The 21,694-nt window shown below is 43.8% G+C and overlaps 1 protein-coding gene and 1 long non-coding RNA gene across 4 annotated transcripts in view; one reads left to right on the forward strand and one right to left on the reverse strand.

The window, feature by feature from the left end:
• The first annotated feature begins 1,630 nt into the window (after positions 1-1,630).
• The window catches only part of Traf3ip2 (TRAF3 interacting protein 2), a 42,111-nt gene continuing 22,047 nt past the window's right edge, over positions 1,631-21,694 (forward strand). For 2 of the 3 annotated variants that reach the window (XM_013032841.1, XM_013032843.1), the window contains exons 1-2: positions 1,631-1,720; positions 15,274-16,110. In XM_013032841.1, the coding sequence (XP_012888295.1) occupies positions 15,282-16,110 (829 nt within the window). In that variant the 5' untranslated portion in view covers positions 1,631-1,720; positions 15,274-15,281. The remainder of the gene's footprint in view (positions 1,721-15,273; positions 16,111-21,694) is intronic. The other variant, XM_013032842.1, reaches the window with a different exon arrangement.
• Positions 10,010-21,693, reverse strand: LOC105998189. Its single transcript, XR_001175679.1, has 3 exons — positions 21,665-21,693; positions 13,753-13,782; positions 10,010-10,555 (listed from the first exon to the last, which is right to left on the reverse strand). It is a non-coding gene; the product is annotated as an uncharacterized LOC105998189 (long non-coding RNA).

The raw sequence follows: 21,694 nt of genomic DNA on the forward strand, positions 1-21,694 counted from the left end.
GACTAGCAAAAATATTTTTTCACTCAATATTTCATGTTAGCATGCAGAAATAATTCATATATCTCTATCTATCTATCTATCTATCTTTGTGGTTTGAACTCAAGGTTTTGTGCCAGGCCAGCTTTCTACCCCCTTTATTTTTAAAGATAGGGTTTTGAGCTTTGGCTGGGTGCTGGCCTGGGACCACTTCCGACTGCCTAAGCTGAAGTTATAGGCATACACCACCAGGTCCTGTTTGTGTTTTGAGATTGGGTCTTGTTAACTTTTTGCACAAATTGGCCTTAAAATATGGTCTTCCCATCTCCACCTCCCATGTTACCTGGACCAACACATTTATGAATTTTAACAGCTACATCATATTCTGTTAGAAAGATGTGCCAAATAGTATATTACCTATGTTGTTATTGAAATAGCCTGAAATGGAGCTGAGGATATAGCTAAGTTGTGGAGTGCTTCCCTAGCATGAGTGAGGCCCTAAATTCAATCCCAGTTCAATTCCAGCACCAGGGGCAGGGCAAGCTAAAAAAAATGCATAAAACATATTGCCTTTCCCTTTGCTTCTAGAATGTTGATCAACCTGCTTTGGGTGTGGTGCTTGAGCAGAACTTGGGAAGACCTGGTTGGGACGCTCTGGGGCCGAGAGACAGTGAGGGCTACTTGAACTCCTGGCTCTTCCAAAGGCCCACAAGTCTATCACAAGAGCCCAGTGTAGAGAGCCCAGAGGGTCAAGGGCTTGGCTGGATTCACACTTAGTCCCTCTGAAGTTCCCTCCATAAATCCCATCACTTTCTGCTGTCCCCCAAGTCACCTGCATGTATGTTATCAGTACATACTGCTGTGGCATCATCCTGCCTCCTGCATCCCCTTTGTATAATACATTCTGCAGACTGTTTATTAAACAGGAGGAAGGGAAGGGAAGGAGAGGAGAGGAGATAAACTGCAGGTCATGAACTGGGAAACCAGGGAGGTGGGGGTAAGGGAGTGTGTGTGTGTGTGTGTGTGTGTGTGTGCACGCACACATGCACGTGTATTTGTATACCCATATGCAGGGGCATGGACATGGAGTCCTCCTCTATGGCTAAGGGCAGGAAATGCTGTTGTTAAGGTTTTTTTTTCCTTATTGTTATTATAAAGGTGATGTACAGAGGGGTTACAGTTACATAAGTCAGGTACAGAGCATATTTCTTTGGGGACAATGTCGCCCCTTCCCTCACACTCTCCTAGCCCCCCCCCACACACCCCATTGATGTTTTACACAGTGAGAGTAGATAGTGGCCAGCTGGGCTCTCGCATCCCTTCCCATTATCTGTCCCCAGTCTCCTCACTCAAGGCTCAAGTTCAAGCTCCTTGCTGAGACATCGTCCCAGGCTCAGGGCGGCCTTGCTGGCTCCCAGCTGGGTGGTGAAAAACAAAAATTCAGCCTAATTGGTCCCTGGCTCTTTCCAGTGAACGAAGGAGGTTTCTGTTTTAAGAAATGAAGCGACTTCTCAGCGGTTGATTCACTGCCCACAGGGAGATTTCTGAGCAGAGGCTGCCCGGCCTCGGTAGAGATTTGCATACAGCTTCCACTTCCTGCTTCCGAGCCTGTTCTACAACTTACCTGGGCCGGGAGAGGCTGTGGGAGGGAGGGCTAGGGCGACCCGAGGCGGAGAGAGGAGAGTGGAGAGGAGACCACCCCCTGGGCTGGCTGGCTGCCCTGTCGGTCTGTGCTGGATCTAAGGTAAGCAGTCTTACTCTAGCCTCCTCTCATGGCTCAACCACTGACCTATTTTCCAAAACACGGCGTTTTCTCCTAGGCTGAAGCGTTCTGCCCCCCCTATTTTCCTCTGCCCTCACCCCCCCAACCCCCCTTAACTTGTTCTGAGATCAGCTCAGGCAAAGAACATGACAGGAAGCTTTTGCAGCCAGAACGTGTTGCTGGTTTAATGTTTCAGACAGGGGTGAGCCAGGATTAACTCTTTGAAGGGAGAACACCACACACACACACACACACACACACACAGAGGTACATTTTTTCCAGCTGTTTGGCCACCATTTGTTTGAATACTAAGTCTCCTCACAAGTGTTGACCAAGAATTCAAGTCCTACTCCTCTCAAGAGCACATGATGGCAAGAATGGAGCAGCGTGCCCCAGGTCAAGTCAGTAACAGTGAGAAAGAGAACTCTCTATTTTTTCTATGCTAGTTCTATGTTGGGGAAATTAAAAAATCCACACTGCATACTTGGGCCCCAAGTCCTTCTTTAACCCTCTCCACAGCACAGCTAGATAATTTGCTGGCACTGGATAGAGCTTTGGGGGTCCTGACGGGGGAAATGCTGGTACTTGAACCTTGGAGGCGAATCTAGTTTCCTGTGACTTTTGATTCAAAGTGTTTTCTATTCTTTTTACAAATGAGAAAAAGGAGACCAAATGGATCATTTTAAAAGAGGATAGGAAACTTGGCTCCAAGTTGTCACTCTGTTTTGTATAGTTCCATCTCTTATTTTGGCTCCCTGAGGCCTGGATATGTTCATAGTAAACTCTGTGTGTGTGTGTGTGTGTGTGTGTGTGTGTGTGTGTGTGTGTGTGGTGTGAACATGGTTATGTCCAATTCTTTTCCAACAAAACAAGGCTTGGGTAGTCTCAGAGGGGTAGTAGAAATGGGTGGGTGGTCTCGGGAAGACTTGCTTTGTTTACTGATGGTTACACATACATTTTAATTCCTCTCTACTAGTTGGAAAACACCCACCCCACACACAGCAAGGACAAAGCGCTTTGTTTCTTAATTTTCTAGCCTCGAGAATCCAGCACACTGTCAAAGGCATTGTAGGCACCGAGGCTCCTTTCCCACAAGCTTCTTGATTGCCTCATCTGCTCTCTAGGCCATAGGTAAAGCAGCCAGAGCAAGTGGTTGGTGAGGCAGGGGGAGGCAGAGGGAGGCTGGCAGAGGCTGGGTAGTGGTGGCTCTGTGGCAGAGCTGCCTAAAACAGAGGTATCATTTTTGGCTCTCACCAAATAGGAAGAAACAGAGGATTTCTTGAATTAGTTCATGTCCCACTTGGGTTACCCAGGAAGCATAGCTCCATGCACTTATTCACAGAGACAAGGCAGGCCAGGGAATTGGCAGGCAAACTCAGCTCCAAAAGCCAGTGGCTGACTTACTTGGAGAAGGAAAACCATCCTGGCAGGAACAGTCATTGTGTGGGGCCTTTAATGGGAGGGGAAAGGAAATAGTGAAACACATTCTCGCTCCATGTAAGGGCGGTGACTATGATTAGATTCATTATTAGTTGGTGGATACAGTAAAGGCTTAACCTTTTCCAAACCACTGCTTTAAAACAAACACAAAACCTCAACAAGTTGTTATTGTTTCCTTAGGGGAGTTACTTGCTGTAATACAGTTCCAACACTCTTGCCGCGTGGATGGGCTACTTCAGGGCCTTTGGTACTATACAACTTTCGGTAGGATATCAAGGCCATGTGATAATCCTCCTGGTGTTTTGTTTTTGATGTTTCTCTGTATTCCCGAGAAGACAGGAATATCAGCATGTTTCACTTGTTCTGAGTTCCCTGATTTCTTTTAATTGAATTTTATTGTAAACGTGATGTACAGAGGAGTTACAGTTATCTAAGTCAGGTGAACAGTGTCACCCCCTCCTTCATTTTCTCCCTCTCCTCCCACCAAGTTATATAGTTCATTTCCAACATAGTGTCTGGTATCACTGCTGATTGGTTCACCCTTTGTCCCACTGCCCCCCCCTTTTTTTTAGCAAATCACAATGCATCATTATCTAATATCAGACTAACTGCTGTTCAGCTGCTAACTTAGCTTTAAGCCATAAAGGCCCCACCACAGCCCTTCTGCATCTGGTGTTGATCCCATTCCACCAGGCATGATTGGAGACAGACCGTGGAGCCTCTCTGCCCTGTTGATTGAGTGAGAGCGGCTAACAGAGAGGTCTGGATAATGTGAGGATGTTTTGGAGGGAAAGCTTCCAAACTTGAGGACTCTCACTTTTATAAAATGTGAAAGCCTGCTTCTCCCAGGATTAAGGAGTAACTTCCAAATGCTCAGGAAATTACAAGAAGAGGAGAAAGTCATGTTTATAGGCATCTTTTAACAGGAATTCAGCAAGATAGATACAGTGGGGTAGTTTGTCTAAATTAAATCAATGTTGTACACATTGCAGAATGGAAATCTCAGATAGATCCTGAATTCAAATCATTTTTCCGCTGCAGGCAATTTTAGATTAGCCTTTAAAGGCACACATATATGAATTGCAGGCAACCGCAGCTGCAGAAGAGAACACAGATGAGAACATTAAACTTTAAATTCCTTTCAGATCTAACTAAATGACCCCTAATGTTTGATCACATTTCCTTATCAAAACAATCCAGCAGCCTTCCCTGAGAAAGCATCTGAGGGCTGCCCCCTGGGCCTCTCCCATTTCTTCCCACTGCATTGTCACCGAGATATTTTTAGCCCAGAAAGCCAGGCTGTCCTTTTCCCCCTCCAACACTTCTTGTCGCATGCCCACATGTGCTCTGGGCCTGATGGCTCTCCTCTGTGCCGGTGAGGATCCTGGTGGTGATGGACACAGAACTTCCTGGAGACCAAGGGATCTAACCTGACGGAGGGAGGGTAGGCCTCGTTCATGTGATGGCCCTTAGAGCTGTACCAGTGTTCCCTGATGAGGCAGCTGAAATCAAGCTGTTTGGGAGGGAAAGGATCAATGTCCCCCTCGTTATTCTGTGTGCCCCCCCAAACCGTCCCCTTAGTTGCCTGGGATCTTGGCAGTTCATTTTGCCATAAAGAGATCTTGGCTCTCCTCTAGGCATTGTTCTGTGACAGGCTCCATGGTTTTCCTTTTTCCTCTCCCTGGATCAACAGCCCTCTGTCCCTTCCCAGGACTCTGCTGCCACTCTGAGCTGTTGGTCCAGATGCGATCTGCCCAACAGCTTACCCTGTACTCTCTTGCCTGTTCCCCATATCCATTCTTTTCCTTGTCTTCCAGCTGACCATTCTCATATTCATAACACATACATATCAGAAGTTAAAGAAATCTCTCCTAGTCTAATGAGGAGCAAGTTAATTTTTTTTCCTTAGGGTTTTCCTTTTTCTCCCCTTCCTTTCTTCTTCACTCTGTGGCCTGGATTCAATTAGAAACCACAAATGTGTGCTTAGAAAAAACATCTTATCTGGAAAAACAACAATTATAACAAAAACAATTACAACAAAAGAACCCGAACCGGTTTGAAGCTATTCTCTGAATGTTTATTAGCAGCTTCCAATGCATCAGAATCAGTCTGTTCCCATTAATCCATCTTCTCCTCCCTTTCTGGCACAGAGGTGTCTGGGGGCAAACTTCCTCAGATCAGGTCAGCTAATGCTAGATTTCACTCAGCCAGACGTGAGTCCTCCAGTGCAGCGTCCTGTCCAGAGCCAGGAAATGACCCAGCATCTACAGGGCTTGCGCTGTTTCCCATCCTCTGGCAAATCCAGTGGAAGAACTTTGGTGTAAGGGAAATTCTGCAAGTAAACTTGGAAACATTTGTTCACTCGGGTTTGAATCTGAGCCAAACCCTTTACTCCACTGAGCAAACCAATGTTATGAAAGTTTGCATGCTTTGGGGCAGTAAACAAAGAACATTAATAAGTTTGCTGATTTAAACAAGGGGGGAAAAAACAGCGTCTTTGCCAAGTGCAGTGGCTCAAGTCTGTAATTCTAGCTACTTAGGAGTCAGGATTGAAGGATCAATGGTTCAAGGCCAGCCAGTGCATAAACATTTTTAAGACTGCATCTCAACCAATGGCTGCACCTGTTACCCAGCTACAGGGGAGGTACAATGGCTGGGCACAGTGGTATGTATCTGTCACCCCCAGTGACAGTGACAGTAAGGAAGATGATTGCAACCCAGGCCAGCCTGTGCTTTGAGACCCTACCTTGAAAATAACCACAGCAAACTAGCTGGAGGTGTGGCCCAAAGCTTTGAGCATGAGGCCCTGAGTTTAATCCCCAGTATAAGCTGTCTCAAGTAGATACATTAAAAAATATTCTAGCCAGGTGTGAGTAGCTCACACCTGTAATCCTAGCCACTCAGAAGCCTGAGATCTAAGGATCACAGTTTAAAGCCAGCCTGGGCAGGAAAAGTCTGTGAGACTCTTATCTCCAATTAACCACCAAAGAGCCAGACATGGAGCTCAAGTAGTGAGTGCTAGGAGTAGTGGCTCAAGTAGTAGAGTGCTAGCCTTGAGTAAATAAAGCTCAAGAATAGCGCCCAGGCCCTGAGTTTAAGCCCTAGGACTGGCATGCACACATAGAAACATATTTTCTGGAGAATGAAAAACTAAGAATGGATAATTGATCATGGAAAGTATTTGATCCAATTGGATCCTCCACCTGTGTGTGTGTGTGTGCGTGTGTTTGTGTGTGTGTGTGTGTGTGTTTCTTCTGTCCATCTGAAATATTCATGTGTCCCTAGGACTCTTCACCCTATTGTTGACCCAAAAGAATGCTAAAGAGGAAAAAAGAAGAAAGAAATCCAAGCAGTTGATCGCTTAGGAGCTGCTTAATGTGGTTTATTAATTACTCAGCCTGCTCGCTCCTGCCCTTCCTCTATCCCTTGCTGTTATTTGTCTTCTTGCAGAGACACAGCACCTTCATTAAATCCCATCCGCCCTTGCCTCAGAGACGTCCCCTGGAAGATACCCCCTCTTTAGATGCATCGCCATTTATCATCACCCTTTGTTTGTGCTCTGTCAGCCAGTTTTCAATTTATTTTGAATTCCGTTTATGATTAAAATTTAATGAGATCCAATCAAGCGCTTTTCTCCATCAAGATGCCGGTGTCGTCTCATGGTGCCATCTATTGTAACGGCATGTAGGTTTCCAGCCTGGTGATGCTTTGCGGAACACAGGTGGTGTGTGTCTGTGCCCCTGAGTGTCAAGGTGAATTGGTATGAAACACTCCAGAAGCTTCTTGGGAGTTCTGTGGCTCCCCACCTCCTCCCTATCTTTCTCCCAAATAGCTGTGCCAATCAGTGCATTAGAGCCCCAGGCTCTGAGGTTGAACTGCTTGGATTTGAATCCTAGCGCTGCTTCTTACTGGTCTGTGACCTTGAGAAGGTGTCTTAGCCTCCCTGTGCCTCCATTTGCTTCCATTTGCCCTTCCATAAAATGGTACCAACAAGAGGGCCTATCAACTAGGGTCACAGTGAGTGATGAATTAGTTAATCAATACTTGAACAATATTTCTCACACAGAAATATTTCAGTAATTGTTAATAAGTAGAAAGGTAAGATTTCTTAAGTAGATACATTTCTTTAGGTTCATATTTGGATACATTAGCATAATTTTTATCAGCAGTTGGTAAACTATAGGCCTACCTAACACATGAGCTCTTTTTGAACTAGCCTATTTTTACAACTTTAAGGTTTCTTTAAAAGAAAGAAAAAGAAAAGAAAGGAAAAAGAAGAGCCAAGTGCTAGAATTCATGCCTATAATTCCTGCCACCCAGGAGGCAGATTGGACAATTGTGGTTTGAAGCCAGCTCAAGCAAAATGTGAGACTCCATCTCAACCAATAAGCTAGATGAAGTGTCTCACGTCTGTCATTCCAGTTACATGGGAGGCATAGGAGGTGTGAGGCCTGCTCTGGGCAAAAACTCAAGACCCTACCTGAAAAACAACTGAAGCAACAAAAGGGATGGAGGCAAGGCTCAATCAGTAGAGGACTGCTTAGCAAGTTCCAGGCCCTGAATTCAAAGCCCAGCACCGCCCCAAACAGAAGCAGAATATGAGACAGAGCATGTAAACAGTAAAGCACAAGCAATCTGTTATTTGGCCTTTGTAGGACATTTTCCAACACCTGACCTATATGGTTTAGTGGAAAGACTTAGGAGAGTATAGGCTACATTTGCCATCACCGATCACTTGTCGTCTGACTTTGGAAAACCTACTTAGACTCTCAGCCTTTGTAAAATAGTTAGGAACAAAATAGCACCTTTCACTCTACCTCTGACCTAGACTTAAGGACCAAATGAGATAATGGGAATTGCCTGTACCAGAAATGACTCCCATATTCACACATTGCTTAAATAGATACAGTCACCCTACATCAGATTCTTGTCTAGAAAGAGTTCCAAAGCCAAATCACTTATTATAATAATAATAATATCAATATCAACAACAAATAGTTTTTAGAGCTTGCTATGGGTCAAGCTCTACATTCAACATTTCATACCTTTTATTATCCATATAATATTCCTATGCCGCAAATATTGCTATTTTCTCCATTTTGCAGATGAGAAAAATGAGGCCCAGACAAGTTAAGTAATTTTGTCAAGATCACACATTAGCTATATAGCCAGCAGAGAAAGAATGCAAACCCAGGGAGTCTGAAAGCACTGCATGTGGGTAAGAATAGCGCTTACTTTCTCATGTTCTAGTAATAGATGGGAGCAAAACATGGGTATACAGTCTATTATGTGTGCTCTAAGAGAGACTTGCTTGCCACACAGGCCAGGACCAGGGTTGGGCCAGATGGTCTGACAAAGCAAAGTTGGCTTGGTGGAAGGCAAAGAAGCCTTTTGATGAACTGTAATCAGAAAGGTAGTATCAGAAGAGCAATAGTAACAAGGCAGACTGTGCTAGAGGAGGAAAAGGACTTCTGGGAAGAGACCTGGGCAGGAGTTGGAGGCAGCTGAAGGAGGTCGACTGAGCTGTGTACAGAAACACAAAGGAGAATTCTGTGAATGGGACACCAGCGTGCATTGTCACACAGATGTCAAGCTGCTGACTTCTGGTTAAGATGTTCTCTGCAAGGCTGCTATGGGTGGGTTAGGATAGTGAAAAAAGGGCTCAGGCCAGCGAAGATAAAAGGACGCCAGAGCTAGAAACTGTGGGGAGAGAGAAACTCAAAGAGGTAGGAGACAGACAACAGCTGAATCAGAGAGCTAGCTCTCCACCTCCAGCCCAAAGGGTGATGAGCTCCCAGTGAAGAGAAGCTGCTGCGGCCTCTGTAGTCGCATGGGAAGGAGTGAAGGCTCACTTTCAGCTGTGGCAGTCATTTGTGTGTCCCTGCAGCTGGCCTCTGTAGGTAACTCTGCCCACTGGTGTCTGCATCCTAAGGGACATGTTCACTTCCTCCTTAGGGGGGGGGGTGCGGGGGGAGGGGGAAAGGTGGGGATCTCACGGGTTCCTCATACTGGTTCTTAATCTTTGTAAGCATCCACATCAGTTGGTGGGGGGTTGGGGGGGATCCCTTTCCATTTCTAATTGATACAGCAATGTCCTTTGTACAAAGTTTAAAAGTATAAACTCTTCTGAAAAGTAAACCTCTCTCCTGCCCCCTTCCTGGTCATCCAGTTCCCTTCTGAAGGACATCTACCATTTCTTAATTTCTGAGAGAGGTCACAGAGATCTTACATCACTTTATATGCTGCTATCCCTCCCTCCCTCTCTCTCTTTCCCTCCCTTCCTTCCTCTCTTCCTTCCTTCCTTCCTTCTGTTTTTTGCAGTAATAGGATTTGAACTCAGGGTCTGCACTTGCTAAGCAAGCCATGCCCCTAGTCCCTTTTGCTTTAGGTTGTTTTTCAGATAAGGTCTTTCGGTTTTGCCTGGGCCGGCCTTGGACCTCTATCATCCTTCTGTCTTCACTGCCCAAGTATCTGGAATTATAGACCTGTACTACCACACCTGGTATAATTTCTAAACAGTAAATCTTGAAGTTATATCTACTTCAATTCACATAGCGCTTTCTCAGTCTTTTATTTTTTGAAACAGAGTTTTCATTGTTCATTGTCCAGATATATAACAGTTCTAAAAACTCAGAATGGGCTGCACGCCGGTGGCTCACGCCTATAATCCTAGCTACTCAGGAGGCTGAGATCTGGGGATCATGGTTCAAAGCCAGCCAGGGCAGGAAAGTCTGGGAGACTCTTATCTCCAGTAAACCACTAGAAAACCGGAAGTGGTGCTGTGGCTCAAGCGGTAGAGCGCTTGCCTTGAGCTGAAGAGTGCAGGGACAGCGCCCAAGCCCAGAGTTCAAGCCCCATGACTCACCAAAAAAACAAAACAAAACTCAGAATGTCTCTGGGTATAGGGGCTATCTCCAGCCTTTGCTACTTGTAAACATTACTGTGTGGCCTATCTCCATGAGTCTCTTCACATCAGACAATGTGCACATACGCTGTAGAGGAAATTCTTAGCAGTGAAGGAACATAAGCTCAGACTTCTCGTAGTTATTGCTGAGTTGTGGAGATGTCACTCTCCTTGGCACAGCAGGAGAGGACCTCCACGGAAGTCCTCATGGTCTCTGAAGTGTGCGGCCTGGTATCTTCACTGGGGACCTAAGAAGGTTGACTCTGGGCCAGCTCTCCTGGTTCTAGGCTTTCTGAGGCTCACACAAGTCCAGGATTGTCTCCATACAACAGCGACTGGGGCTCCAGGGCTTTTCTGTCCCCTCTGGAGTCAGGGCTTGAAAATGGGGCTCCTTTGCATCAATCCTGCCGCTGTGACAAAAGTCAGGGACTGTAGCACAGGCCACAATCACGTGAATAGCATCTGGAGTTGCCCTGGAAGAAACCAGAAAAATAGAGATGCCCAGTGATGAGTTTTCGGTTAAACGTTTCTATAGTATTTTAATAAAGACAGAACAGATAAGACTGCATCTCTGACAAAAATCCCACTAATGTGCCCCAATCCCTGATGTACACTGGTGCATCATTGTGTCTGTGCGTTCTGTGGCTGCCCTGTCGGGGTTGACCATTTCTACCAGTTCTGGCTGGGGCTGCAGGGCCGATGTCTGCGTCTTCCCTGCTCTCCCTGCGTAGAGCTTGCATTCTAGAGGCGAAGGCCCTAGTCCACCCTAAACATAGGCAGGATGGATCTAGAAATGGCTTAGGCCTACTTGGTGGTTTGACACTTTGTGGGTATTGAATAAACATTTAGGAAAAATAAGGATGAGAGGATGGGTGAAGGTCACTCATGTGGTGCTTTTTTTTTGGTGCTGGTACTAGGATTTGAACTCAGAGCCTTTCACTCTCACTCAGCTTTCTCACTCACAGCTGGCACTCTACCACTTGAGCCATGCCTCCAATCTGGCTTTTTGCTAGTTAATTAAGAGACTCGTGGATTTGTTTGCATGGGGTTGGGTTTGAACTGAGATCCTCAGACCTCAGCCTTCTGAATAACAGCGATTATAGGTATGAGCCACTAGCACCCAGATTATGAAGCATAATTTTAAGAATTCTGAGAAGAATTCTGAGACCATCAGATGTTCCCTGCTAGCCCCTGGGCGCCTGACATTCTGGGGGAAATGCTCCAGCTACACAGATCTGTTCTGCTCTGACCTAGATACCCATCATTTATCTTTATGAACACCTACTACTGTCAGTTATAGTTCTAAGCACTGGGATATATAGCATTCAGAAATCAGGCCTTTACTAGATTTATATCCTGGAAAAATAGAAGGGGCAATACACAAGGAATCTGTTAACTGTACTTCTAATGTCTATTTGAAAGGTCTTGGAGGATCTTGGAGGATGGTGATAATTGCTGAGGAGGTGAAGCAGTGAAGGGAGAGGGGAAACGGGAAGAGCATATACTTCTTAGAGGTAATAGCTGAAGCAAGACCTGAAGGAAGAAGGCAGGATTCCATACAGGGGGAAGAGGATTCTAAGGAGAGGAAGAAATAAGTACAAAGGACCTGAGGTAGGCATTTCTGTATATCTGTTTTCTCTCTTGAACTGTATCACAAGAGACTTAGAGGTAGCAATAGTGTTTTATTTATCTTTAGAAATAATTTTGATCCCTTTTCACTAGACAGCTTTTGGTACCTTTTGAATTTTGTATCACGTGTAGATATTTTAAAAGTAAAACAATTAAATTGAACGTATGTTCCAGAAGAGGTATGTGCATCGTGGAGTGGAACACATAGTAGGAATCAGTCATTATTCACTTTCTATGAAGTTAATATTGATAAGGGAAAATATCCTTAGGAGAGGATCAAAAAGGCTCAATAGCTACATGCATATGATCATATAAAATGATGTTTACTGAAATGAACTCCAAGAAATGAAAACAAGGTTATTATCTTACTCTTTGTGCTTATTTAATTTTAATTTTATTGTCAAGGTAATGTATATAGGGTTACAATTACATAAGGTAGCGAATACATTTCTTGTTGAACTTGTTACCCCCTCCCTCACTTTACACCATTGTTTTTTATTTCTGCAGCTTTTGCCTTGTGTGTAAGTTTATCTGATTTGGGGAGTGGAAGGGGAGACAGAAATGATGGGACAAAAGACGAACTCATTCAGCAATGAGACTCACTAGACACTATGTTGAAAATGAACTATGCAATTTGTGGGGGAAGAAGGTCAGGAGGGAAAAAACAGGAATATAATGAGGGAAGAGGTGATACTGTTCAACAAGAAATATACTCATTACCTGTACATCACCTTTACAAAAAGTAAAGTAAAATAAAAAATCTGGACAATACAAAATAAGTAGGTAAAACACAGTCCAGTTTGTTTTTGAGGTGATTACTAATCCTGAGCCATTCAAAGCCATGTACCAGTGGCTCATGCTTGTAATCCTACCTACTCAGAAGGCAGAGATCTGAGGACGATGGTTCAAAGCCAGTCTGAGCAGGAAAGACTGTGAGCCTCTTATCTCCAATAAACTGCCAAAAAGCCAGAAGTGGAGCTGTGGCTCAAGTAGTAGAGGGCTAGCCTTAAACAAAAGATCTGCTTATTGTCATCAGAGAGCCCATATGTTCCTTTTTAGGCCAACTTTAAGAACCCATAGGATGGGCCTCAAGTTTCATATGAGATGACCGTACTTGTCACTTTTCTTATTAGGTTCTGGGGAGCCCTTTAAAGATCCCTTAACAAGAGAAGTCAAATTTGTGAGTTGAGATTTTTCTTTTTCTATTGGTAGGAAATACTTTCCAAGGAAAATGGGAAGATTTCTACCTGAGCTCCTCAGTTTAGAGCACTGAGGCTGAATCACATGACAAACAATTATTGAAAGAATTGAGTCCTCGTGTTAGCTGGCTCACTGTCTGCCTCTCCTGGTCCTCCACACTTGGCCCTGGGCTCCTGCATGCAGGAGATTGCACAACACTCAGCCACCCCTGAGAAAACACTTTGGCTTCCTGACCAGCTGAAGAGCATTTTGTAGGGCATATCTAATTTCATAGCTGTAGACAAATCGTGAGGAAGAAAGGAAAACAATGGTGAACAGTTTTGAATAGCAAAGTCAAAATCTCTATTTTTTGGTAGGTTCTTAGTCATTAAAAGGCATTTCTTTTTGAGTTCTAACCAATTTAGGTGGTGAGTCTTTTTTCTGCAGAGCCAAGGGACAAAGGCAACACATAGCCTAGAAAAGAGACAGATGGGAAGGGAAAGACAGAAGGGCGAGGGTAAGCTAGTTAGGAAATAGAAGCTGAAGTTTTCTGTGGTGCCTGGAAACACGGTAAGGGTTGTTGGGCAGTAGGTGGGTGAGTGGAGTGTGAGAAGTGTTAGAGAGAGAGTGGTTAGGTTGCTTTTATAGGCAATGAATTCTTTTTTGTTCTGTTTTGCATCTTACTATGTTGTCCAGGCTGGTCTTGAATGCTCAAGTGATCCTCTTGCCTCATGCTCCCAAGTTGCTGGCTTTCTATAAGCAGTTAAGAATATCATATGGGGTGATACCATCATACCCAGCTTCCTATAAGCAGTTAAGAATATCATATGGGGGTGGGCCCAATTATACATTGTATACCTACTATGTGTGAGGCCATGGCTTCTATCCAGCACTGCAGGAAAAAGAAAAGAGATAGATGATGATGATGATGATAATAATAATAATAATAAATGCTGTCCCCATCCGGTTGAAGGTGATGTATTTCAAAATGTATGTGGTCTTGTTCCTATTGGATTGAGTACAGGGCATAAAAGAAAGTGAATTCATGCTCTTCAAAAGCTGTCTTAGAACAATAATTTATGTACTCTGTGACTGCAGGCACAGTAAGCCTTCAGTAAACGTTTGTGGTTGAAATGCTGCATGGATCCAAAGCAGGAATTTAAAAATCCACACACAATCCTTTTTCTCTCTAGTATTTGAAGTGTGCTATGTACAAAGGCCTTGCCTAGAGTAAACCTCTGGGATTTTTTTTAACTCTGGGCCTCATGCCTGATGTGCACACAATCTGGGATTTTTTTTTTCTCGAACTTTCTTGCTCTTTTGCTATGTCTGCTTAGTAGCCTTCTGCAAACCTCTCGTGTCCTTACCTCCTCTATCCTAACCAGCCCCAACTTCCCCTAGGATAGGGCATCATTTCAACCAGTTGAAGATAAAGGGAGAGAGGGAGGATTTCTTTCTCCTTCTGGGAGGTTCTATTCTCCCACATAAAAGCAATAGCGTGGACTGTGGGCTCTGCCCAGGGAGGTATGGGCAACTTCAGTGAGCTTTTGGTTGCAGCTACTTTTGATGCAGGCTTAGGGCTCAGAGGGAATGAAGTCCTTGAAGTGACCTAAAGTTGTTAAGTGGAAAAAATATCATTCTGACCTCTCTGCTTGTGTTTTAAACTTGTGTTTTCTTTATCTAAAAGGACTTCTTTTATTTCTTAATTAAGCAATAGCCACATGGAACAAAATTTCTAAAGTTCAAAAGGGAAAACTCTCCCTCCCACTTCTCTTCCCAGCCTAGTAGATCCTAGAGGAAAGCAGTGTGGCAGTATCTACGTGCCCTGCACATGATTTGCACATGTAGAAGCAGATATGCCCACAGCAGCCTACACACACATATGTGTATATGCATATGCACAAGGACACTCAACCCCCTCTTCACTTTGCTACACAAAACAGCAGAGGAGTGTACATATTGTTCTGCTCATTGCTTTTTTTTTTTTGACGCCTAACAATATGTCTTGGAGATCATTCCATTTCACGTAGTGAGATTTACTTCATCATGTATTCCAAACACACACAAAGCAACCCACATTATGATAATTTCTCTTTCCTCAAGACTTGGCAGTTGATTTTCATCCATTTTCCTCTTGCTGGTGAGTGACTTCTAGTCAGATTCTTTGAACTGCCTCCCAGATAAAAAAAATCTTAATAAGCATTAGTGCTTTTTGCCTGGAGGATAAGTAAACAACTTTATGTGATTGGGGCCTGCAAGCACAGTGGTGTTAATTTAAACCACATCCTGAATGAGGTCCCTTAAGGTCATAAAGTGGGGACTCCAAGCATTGATCTGTCTTCTGAGGCTAAGTTGTTTTTGGTGATTTTTTTTCTTGTTCCAGCAACTAGAATGAACCGAAGTATTCCTGTGGAGGTTGATGAATCAGAACCATACCCAAGTCAGTTGCTGAAACCAATCCCAGAATATTCCCTCAAAGAGGAATCGGAACCACCTGCTCCAAATGCAAAGAACACACCACCCACCAGCCTGCCTGCACCCCAAGCCCTGCACTATGTTTCAGGGGACTTTTCTCAGGCTCACCCCCCTCTGAAACTTACAAGCCACCAGTGGCCGGTGTCGCAGCAGGTCACCTGCCTGCGCACTAAAGTCCTGGAGGAGAGTGAAGACAGTTTCTTCAGAAGGCACCCAGACCCAGGCAGAGGTTTGTCCGTGGGCTCCTCTGCAGCCAGCCGGCCTGAGGCCGAGTCTGTGCTTGGAGCCCTTCCTGCAGAGCATCAGTTTTCGTTTATGGAAAAACATCATCGATGGCTGGGATCTCAGCTTTCAGCAGCTTCTCCTGACACTGGCCATGACTCAGAAAAATCAGACCAAAGTTTACCTAATGCTTTGGCGGACTCCTCGGGCCACAACCGAGGGATGGTGCCACGGCCTCAGCCCCACAGAAACCCAGCAGATCCAGATCTGCCCACGGCAGACACGGGGTATGATTCTCAGCCCCAGGATGTCTTGGGCATCAAAAATCTGGAGAGACCCCTGCCCCTCACGTCCACATGTTACCCCCAAGACCTCCCCGGTCCTCTGAGGTCCAGGGAGTTCCCTCCGTTTGAACCCCAGAGATATCTAGCACGTGCACAGATGCTGCTGCCCAACCCCTCCCCACAGGCTCCGTGGAACTATCAGTGCCACTGTCCCGGAAGACCGGATCACCAGTTGCCATGTAAGTGATGGTTACTGCCTCTGGACAATCTGGGATGGGTGACCGATGAAACAAACACCCCTCATCAGGGGACCAGCCATTATGTCAGAACACAGAGAGCAAGTTCTGTTCCTTACAGGGCTTTTTATGGGTGTCTGTATGTACAAGAGGCCTTTAAGAGAACACTTCTTTCTTAGCCCTAAGTCTGTCTTACTTGGGGGACAAAACTTTAAGGACAAAACAGATTCTGCTGTCTGGATTAGGTGAACAGAAACCTTTCAAGAGGCAAGGAGATAACCCAAATGGTATCAAGTCAATTTATTTGTTGCTCTAATTCGTGGGCTTCTGGGTTCTTCCTTCTCTTTATGCTCCTTCTCCATCTTAGACTTGGCAGAGAAAATGAGGCCATGGATGCCACTGCATGGTGAGTGCCCAATCACAGGACGGGTGTGGTGGCAGATTCCCATAAGTATGAATCACTGAGGACTGAACCTTGGTTAAGGTCAGAGCTGCATTTGTTTCTCAGTAATTCCCAAGTTAAAGGGGAATCATTTGTGAATTTAACACCATAAAGCACTTTTTATGATTGTACTAGCTGCATGTATATTTAGTTACCCTCCCCGCTCAGTTGAAATATGCCAAATGCTACATTATATCTCTTTAGAGAGATTTACTAAGTTGTTATTAACCCAATCTCTATTTTTGGACGTTTCAAACAATTTCCAGTTTCCTGATCCAATATGTAATGCTCATGACAAACATCATGCACATGGGTTTTATCTATGTTTTGAACTCCCTGGGTAAATATGCAGAAGTGCAAATATTTAGTCAAAGGTTCTGTGAGACTAAGTCCCCAGGAGTTACCTTTATCTCCTGGCAGGAGAAAGCATCAGTATGATGGACAAAACAGGCAGAATCAAGCCCCATCATGAAAGATGAAACAGGCATCAATACAATAATGACAGCGGGAGGGTCCCAGAAAAATCTTACTATAGGGAAAGTAGTCGTCCTGTTGAAATCTAGTCTTTAGAAATAAGCATAGCTCCACAGGAAGGCTCCCTTAAGAGAAAGACACTCACAGCTGAAAATATTTTCCGCCATTAATACTTCAGGACCTGCTTTCTTTCTTTTAGCAGCTCACCTTCCCCTTGCCCTCTAATCATGGCCTCTATGAAGGGTTGGAAGGGGGCTGTTTAGGATCCTAGGACAGGTGATAAAAGACAGACAGGAGAGAACTTGGATAAGAGATGGGAATAATTTGCAGAAGATGTACGAACAGCCAAGATACATATGAAACCAAGCTCAACATCACTAGTTCAAGAAATGCACAAAACTTAAAGATACATTTCCCATAATTAGGGGTGCAAAAATAAAGACCTCAGACAATACTTGATATTGATGGAGTATTAGAACCACAAACACTTCTCATACATTGTGTGTGTGTGAAGGACGGGGAGGGGGGTGCTGGTACTGGGGATTGAACTCAGGACCTCAGTCTCTTGCTCAGCTTTATTTGCTCAAGGCTGGCACTCTATTACTTAAGTTGAGTTGTATCTCTATTTCCAGCTTTTAGTGGTTATTGGAGATAAGAGTCTCTGCAATTTGTCCACTAAAGCTGGCTTTGAATCTTGATCCTTAACCCTCAGCCTCCAGAGTAGTGAGGATACATTGTTGGCAGGAGAGTGAATCAGTACTTTCTGGAAGGCAATTTTAACTATTTATCAAAATTTTATGTGGACTCCCTCTCTGGCCAGCAGTCTTGCCTATAATCTATCCTACAGAAATATTGAACCCATAAAAGACATGAATAAGAATGTTTACTAAAGCATTGTTATAGTAAAGTAAAAGCACAAACAACTACACTGCTCATCAGTAAAGGAGATAGTAAGTGTAGATGGTCCCTTAGGACTTAGTATAAAATCAATAGGCATTCAATGGAATTTGAGCCCAAGCCCCCAGTCAGCCTTAGAGGATCAGGATGGTAAGCAATCCACACCCTCTAGCGCACTGTTGCTAAGGTAATGATGTTGCATAGGTCAGGTGCATTAAATGCATTTTCCACTTCATATTTTCAATCGCAGTAGGCTTTATTGTGATGTAGCCCCATTGTAAGCTGAGAAACACTCATAATTTATGACTTATTCATACAATTGTATGCTAGGTCCCTGTTGCATGCCATAAAATAGTATATACATTCTGACATAAAAAGGATTAAGTTGAAAAGCAAGATGTAGTGGTGTCATACATGTTGTAAACAAAAAGCAAAAACAAATATACCAAAAAACCCCTATATACTGAGCTGGGCACTATAGCTCAGGCCTGTAATCCTAGGTGCTTAAGAGGTAGAGATCAGAAGGATTGAGCTTGGAGGCCAGTCTGGCTAAAAAGTTTTCAAGAATTCACTCAGTAAAACTCTCAGGGAAGTGTCATGTATTTTGCATCCCTGCTTCATGGGAATCATAAGTAGAATTGTGGTCCAGGACAGCCAAGGTAAAATGTGAGACCCTATTAGAAAAATAAAAGCAGGACTAGAGAGATATGGCTCCAATTGTAGAGTACTTTATGCAAGCACCAAGTTTTCAGTTCAAACCCCAATTCTGCCAAATAAATAAAAAAAGGAAAGAAGGAAGGAAGGAAGAAATTTAAAAAGAAAAAAAATCCAGGTGATGGGTAGCTTGTGCCTTCAAATCCTAGATACTGAGAGAAGTCTGAAGTCTGGAGGACTGCAGTCTGAAGCCAGGCTGGGCAGAAAGTATTTGGGACTCCATCTCCAATTAACCAGCAAAAAGTCAAGCAGGAGGCATGGTGGTTCAAGTGGGATAGCACCAGCCCTGAGTAAATAAGCAAATGAGCTCATTGAACATGAAGCCCTGAATTCAAGATTTGGGACCTTAAAATGCTGTGTGCTTATGTATACCTTAAAAAGTTTAGAAGGGTCGCACCAAATGTTAGCAATGATGAGGGCTGAAAGAAGGAATTACAAATTCCCTCTAACTATACTTCTGTTAAATTTTTATAGCAAACATTAATTAGTTCTATGCTTCAAAAAAAAAAAGTTGAAAAGAAAACAAGAACACATACAAGGTGAGATTGCCCTCATTCACCTTGCGTGTGCCTTAAGCCTGGCTTCCAAGGGCACTTTATATCATCGCTGGGAAGATGTCAAGGTGGCCCAGCACTTACAGCTTTTTGTAGGGCACTGAAATTCCAGAATATTAATGAGACACCTAGAAGCAAGGACTCTTAGGAAGGCTGTTCTCAGGACGAAATAAGGTAATGTATTAAAGGTACTCGGAAAAAGGCTGGATGCTAGTAAGCCTTCGATACTTTTAGTTATTATTGTTATTTTTAAATGGATCCTGCAGAGTGGGTGTCGATTTCCAGCTCCCTCTTGCTGGCACAGATTTTAAGCATTCAGGGCAGGTGTTCAAATGCTTAGTTTCATGTCAGGGCTATAACTGCACTTAATTGCCAACAAAACCACTTCAAAAGAGCTGTTCACCTGAGGGATGCTTGTGCAGTTGGAAACCATGGCTACGTGATTCTATTTGGCCTTAGAAGAGTATTACTTCTTTGCCAGTTAACGAATATATAAATAAAAAATGATCACCATGCAAATGGCATATGTTAGCTTCTTGAAAGTTAAAGCACAAACGGTTACTGGTCATCCTTTTCGTGGAAAAAAAAAAAAACCCCTGATGGTTTTCAAAGTAGATGAAAATGAGAAATGGAATAGGCTCCTTACACCACGCCTGGAAAGAAATCTGCCTCTGTGGCTTCAGAACTCTCCCAATGAAGGTCACTAGAACAGAGTTCATGGCTGTGCAATCAAATGAAGCCCCCAATGCAAATATCCTGGGTAAAAAGAAGAAAGGAAGTCTAGTGAGCAGCTATTGTATTGTAAAATTATGTTCTCTCTATTAAGGAGAAGGAATAAAAAAGAAAGAAAGAAAGAAAGTGGTGGGTACAGACCTACAATTGCTCCTACAGTCTAAAAAGAACCAGAAAAAAGAAGTGACCATTTGCATGCTGGAATGCATATACAATTGAAGTAAAGAGGAAATAAACCAGATGCAAATAGGAGTAGGAGATGAGGACAGAAGATGTGTGGCTGGAGCCACAGCTGCTTACAGCTGTCAAGTGCCTGTAAACAGTTTATGTTGGCCATTTTGCTTCCTGGCTAACCTGATTGTGTTTTCTCGTGCTGTTTTTCTGACAACTTAAAAATCAGATTTTATTTTCTCTCTCATCGCTTTTTTTAATACCATTCTTAATAAGGAAGAAAAATGTTGAAGGTTTTCACCAGTAAATGGGAAACCTCATTTAGGATTTGGTTTACAAATTCCAAGTGGTAAAAGCCCAGTAACATGAAGACAGTGCATGTAGGCCAAGAGTATCATAGGACCAACAAATCACAAGCAGCACCAGGCACTTACTTAGGATTGCACCAGACATCCATTTTTGTTGTGTGAACTGAGGAGTTATGCTAAGGAATCCTTTGTCTATCACTTCACCCACCTTCCGTCTCCTGTGGCAGGGGGAGGTTTTAAGCAGTGATTCTCAGGGAAGTGGCTGCCAACTTCTTTGCTTTCCCTTCTTAAGACACTAACTAGTGTGGGCTTGTGTTTAAATACAGACACCCACAGACACACAGGTTTTTCTGTCTTCCTCGTTCCATTTATTTTGAGCTGCCCAAGGAAACTGTATCCTCTTTATCTTTGTTCACCAAGTGCTAAGTAATAAAGGTTCTAGGAGGATTTATTGAATAAATAAAAAGAAAGCTGTTCTTTCCTTCCTGGGGAAAGGAAGAAAATTCTTAGCAATGGGAAGAGTCTTTGTGCTGTCTTGCCTTGGGAAAGCTATCGTTTAACTGTCTAGTAGAGAAGGAAAGATGAGAGGAAAATGAATTTAGAATCAGAACATGTCTGTTCATTTATCAATTTACTCAGAAATATTTGTGAGTTCTATGCTAGGCACTGTGTGTAAGTGATGAATTCAGCATTTATGGTTGTAGAGCTTACAGTCTATTGAGACAAGAAAGAGATAGAAACTGGCTCATGATAACCAGGTGCCCGTGGCTCACGCCTATAATCTGAGCTACTCAGGAGACTGAGATCTGAGGACTGCAGTTCTCAATCAGCCTGGGCAGGAAGTCTGTGAAACTTTTATGTCCAATTAACCACCAGAAAACTGGCAGAGTGCTAGCCTTGAGCAAAAGAGATCAGCACCCAGGCCCTGAGTTCAAGGTCCATGACCAATTACCCCCCCCCCCAAAGAAATTACACATGCTGTAATGGAAATACTTGGGTCTTAGAATGATCATCAATAGGCAAGCTGGCCAAGAAGGCCTCTTTACATATTGTTGAGCTGAACCTAAAGGATGAGCCAATCAAGGGAGCAAGATGGCAGACAATGTTAAGGTATCAAAAGCAAGACAGTAGGGCAGAGTCAGATGATATGCCAGAAGATGAAGGATGCAAGGGCCATGTTGAACAATTTGCATTTCATTCCAGTAAGACCATTTTAAGAAAACAAGAGAGGGGCTGGGAAGGTGGCTCATTGGTAGAGTGCTTACCTCACATGCATGAAGCCCTGGGATCAATTC

Source organism: Dipodomys ordii, unplaced genomic scaffold (assembly GCF_000151885.1).
Source record: "Dipodomys ordii isolate 6190 unplaced genomic scaffold, Dord_2.0 Scaffold157, whole genome shotgun sequence".
NCBI classification, from domain to species: domain Eukaryota; kingdom Metazoa; phylum Chordata; class Mammalia; order Rodentia; family Heteromyidae; genus Dipodomys; species Dipodomys ordii.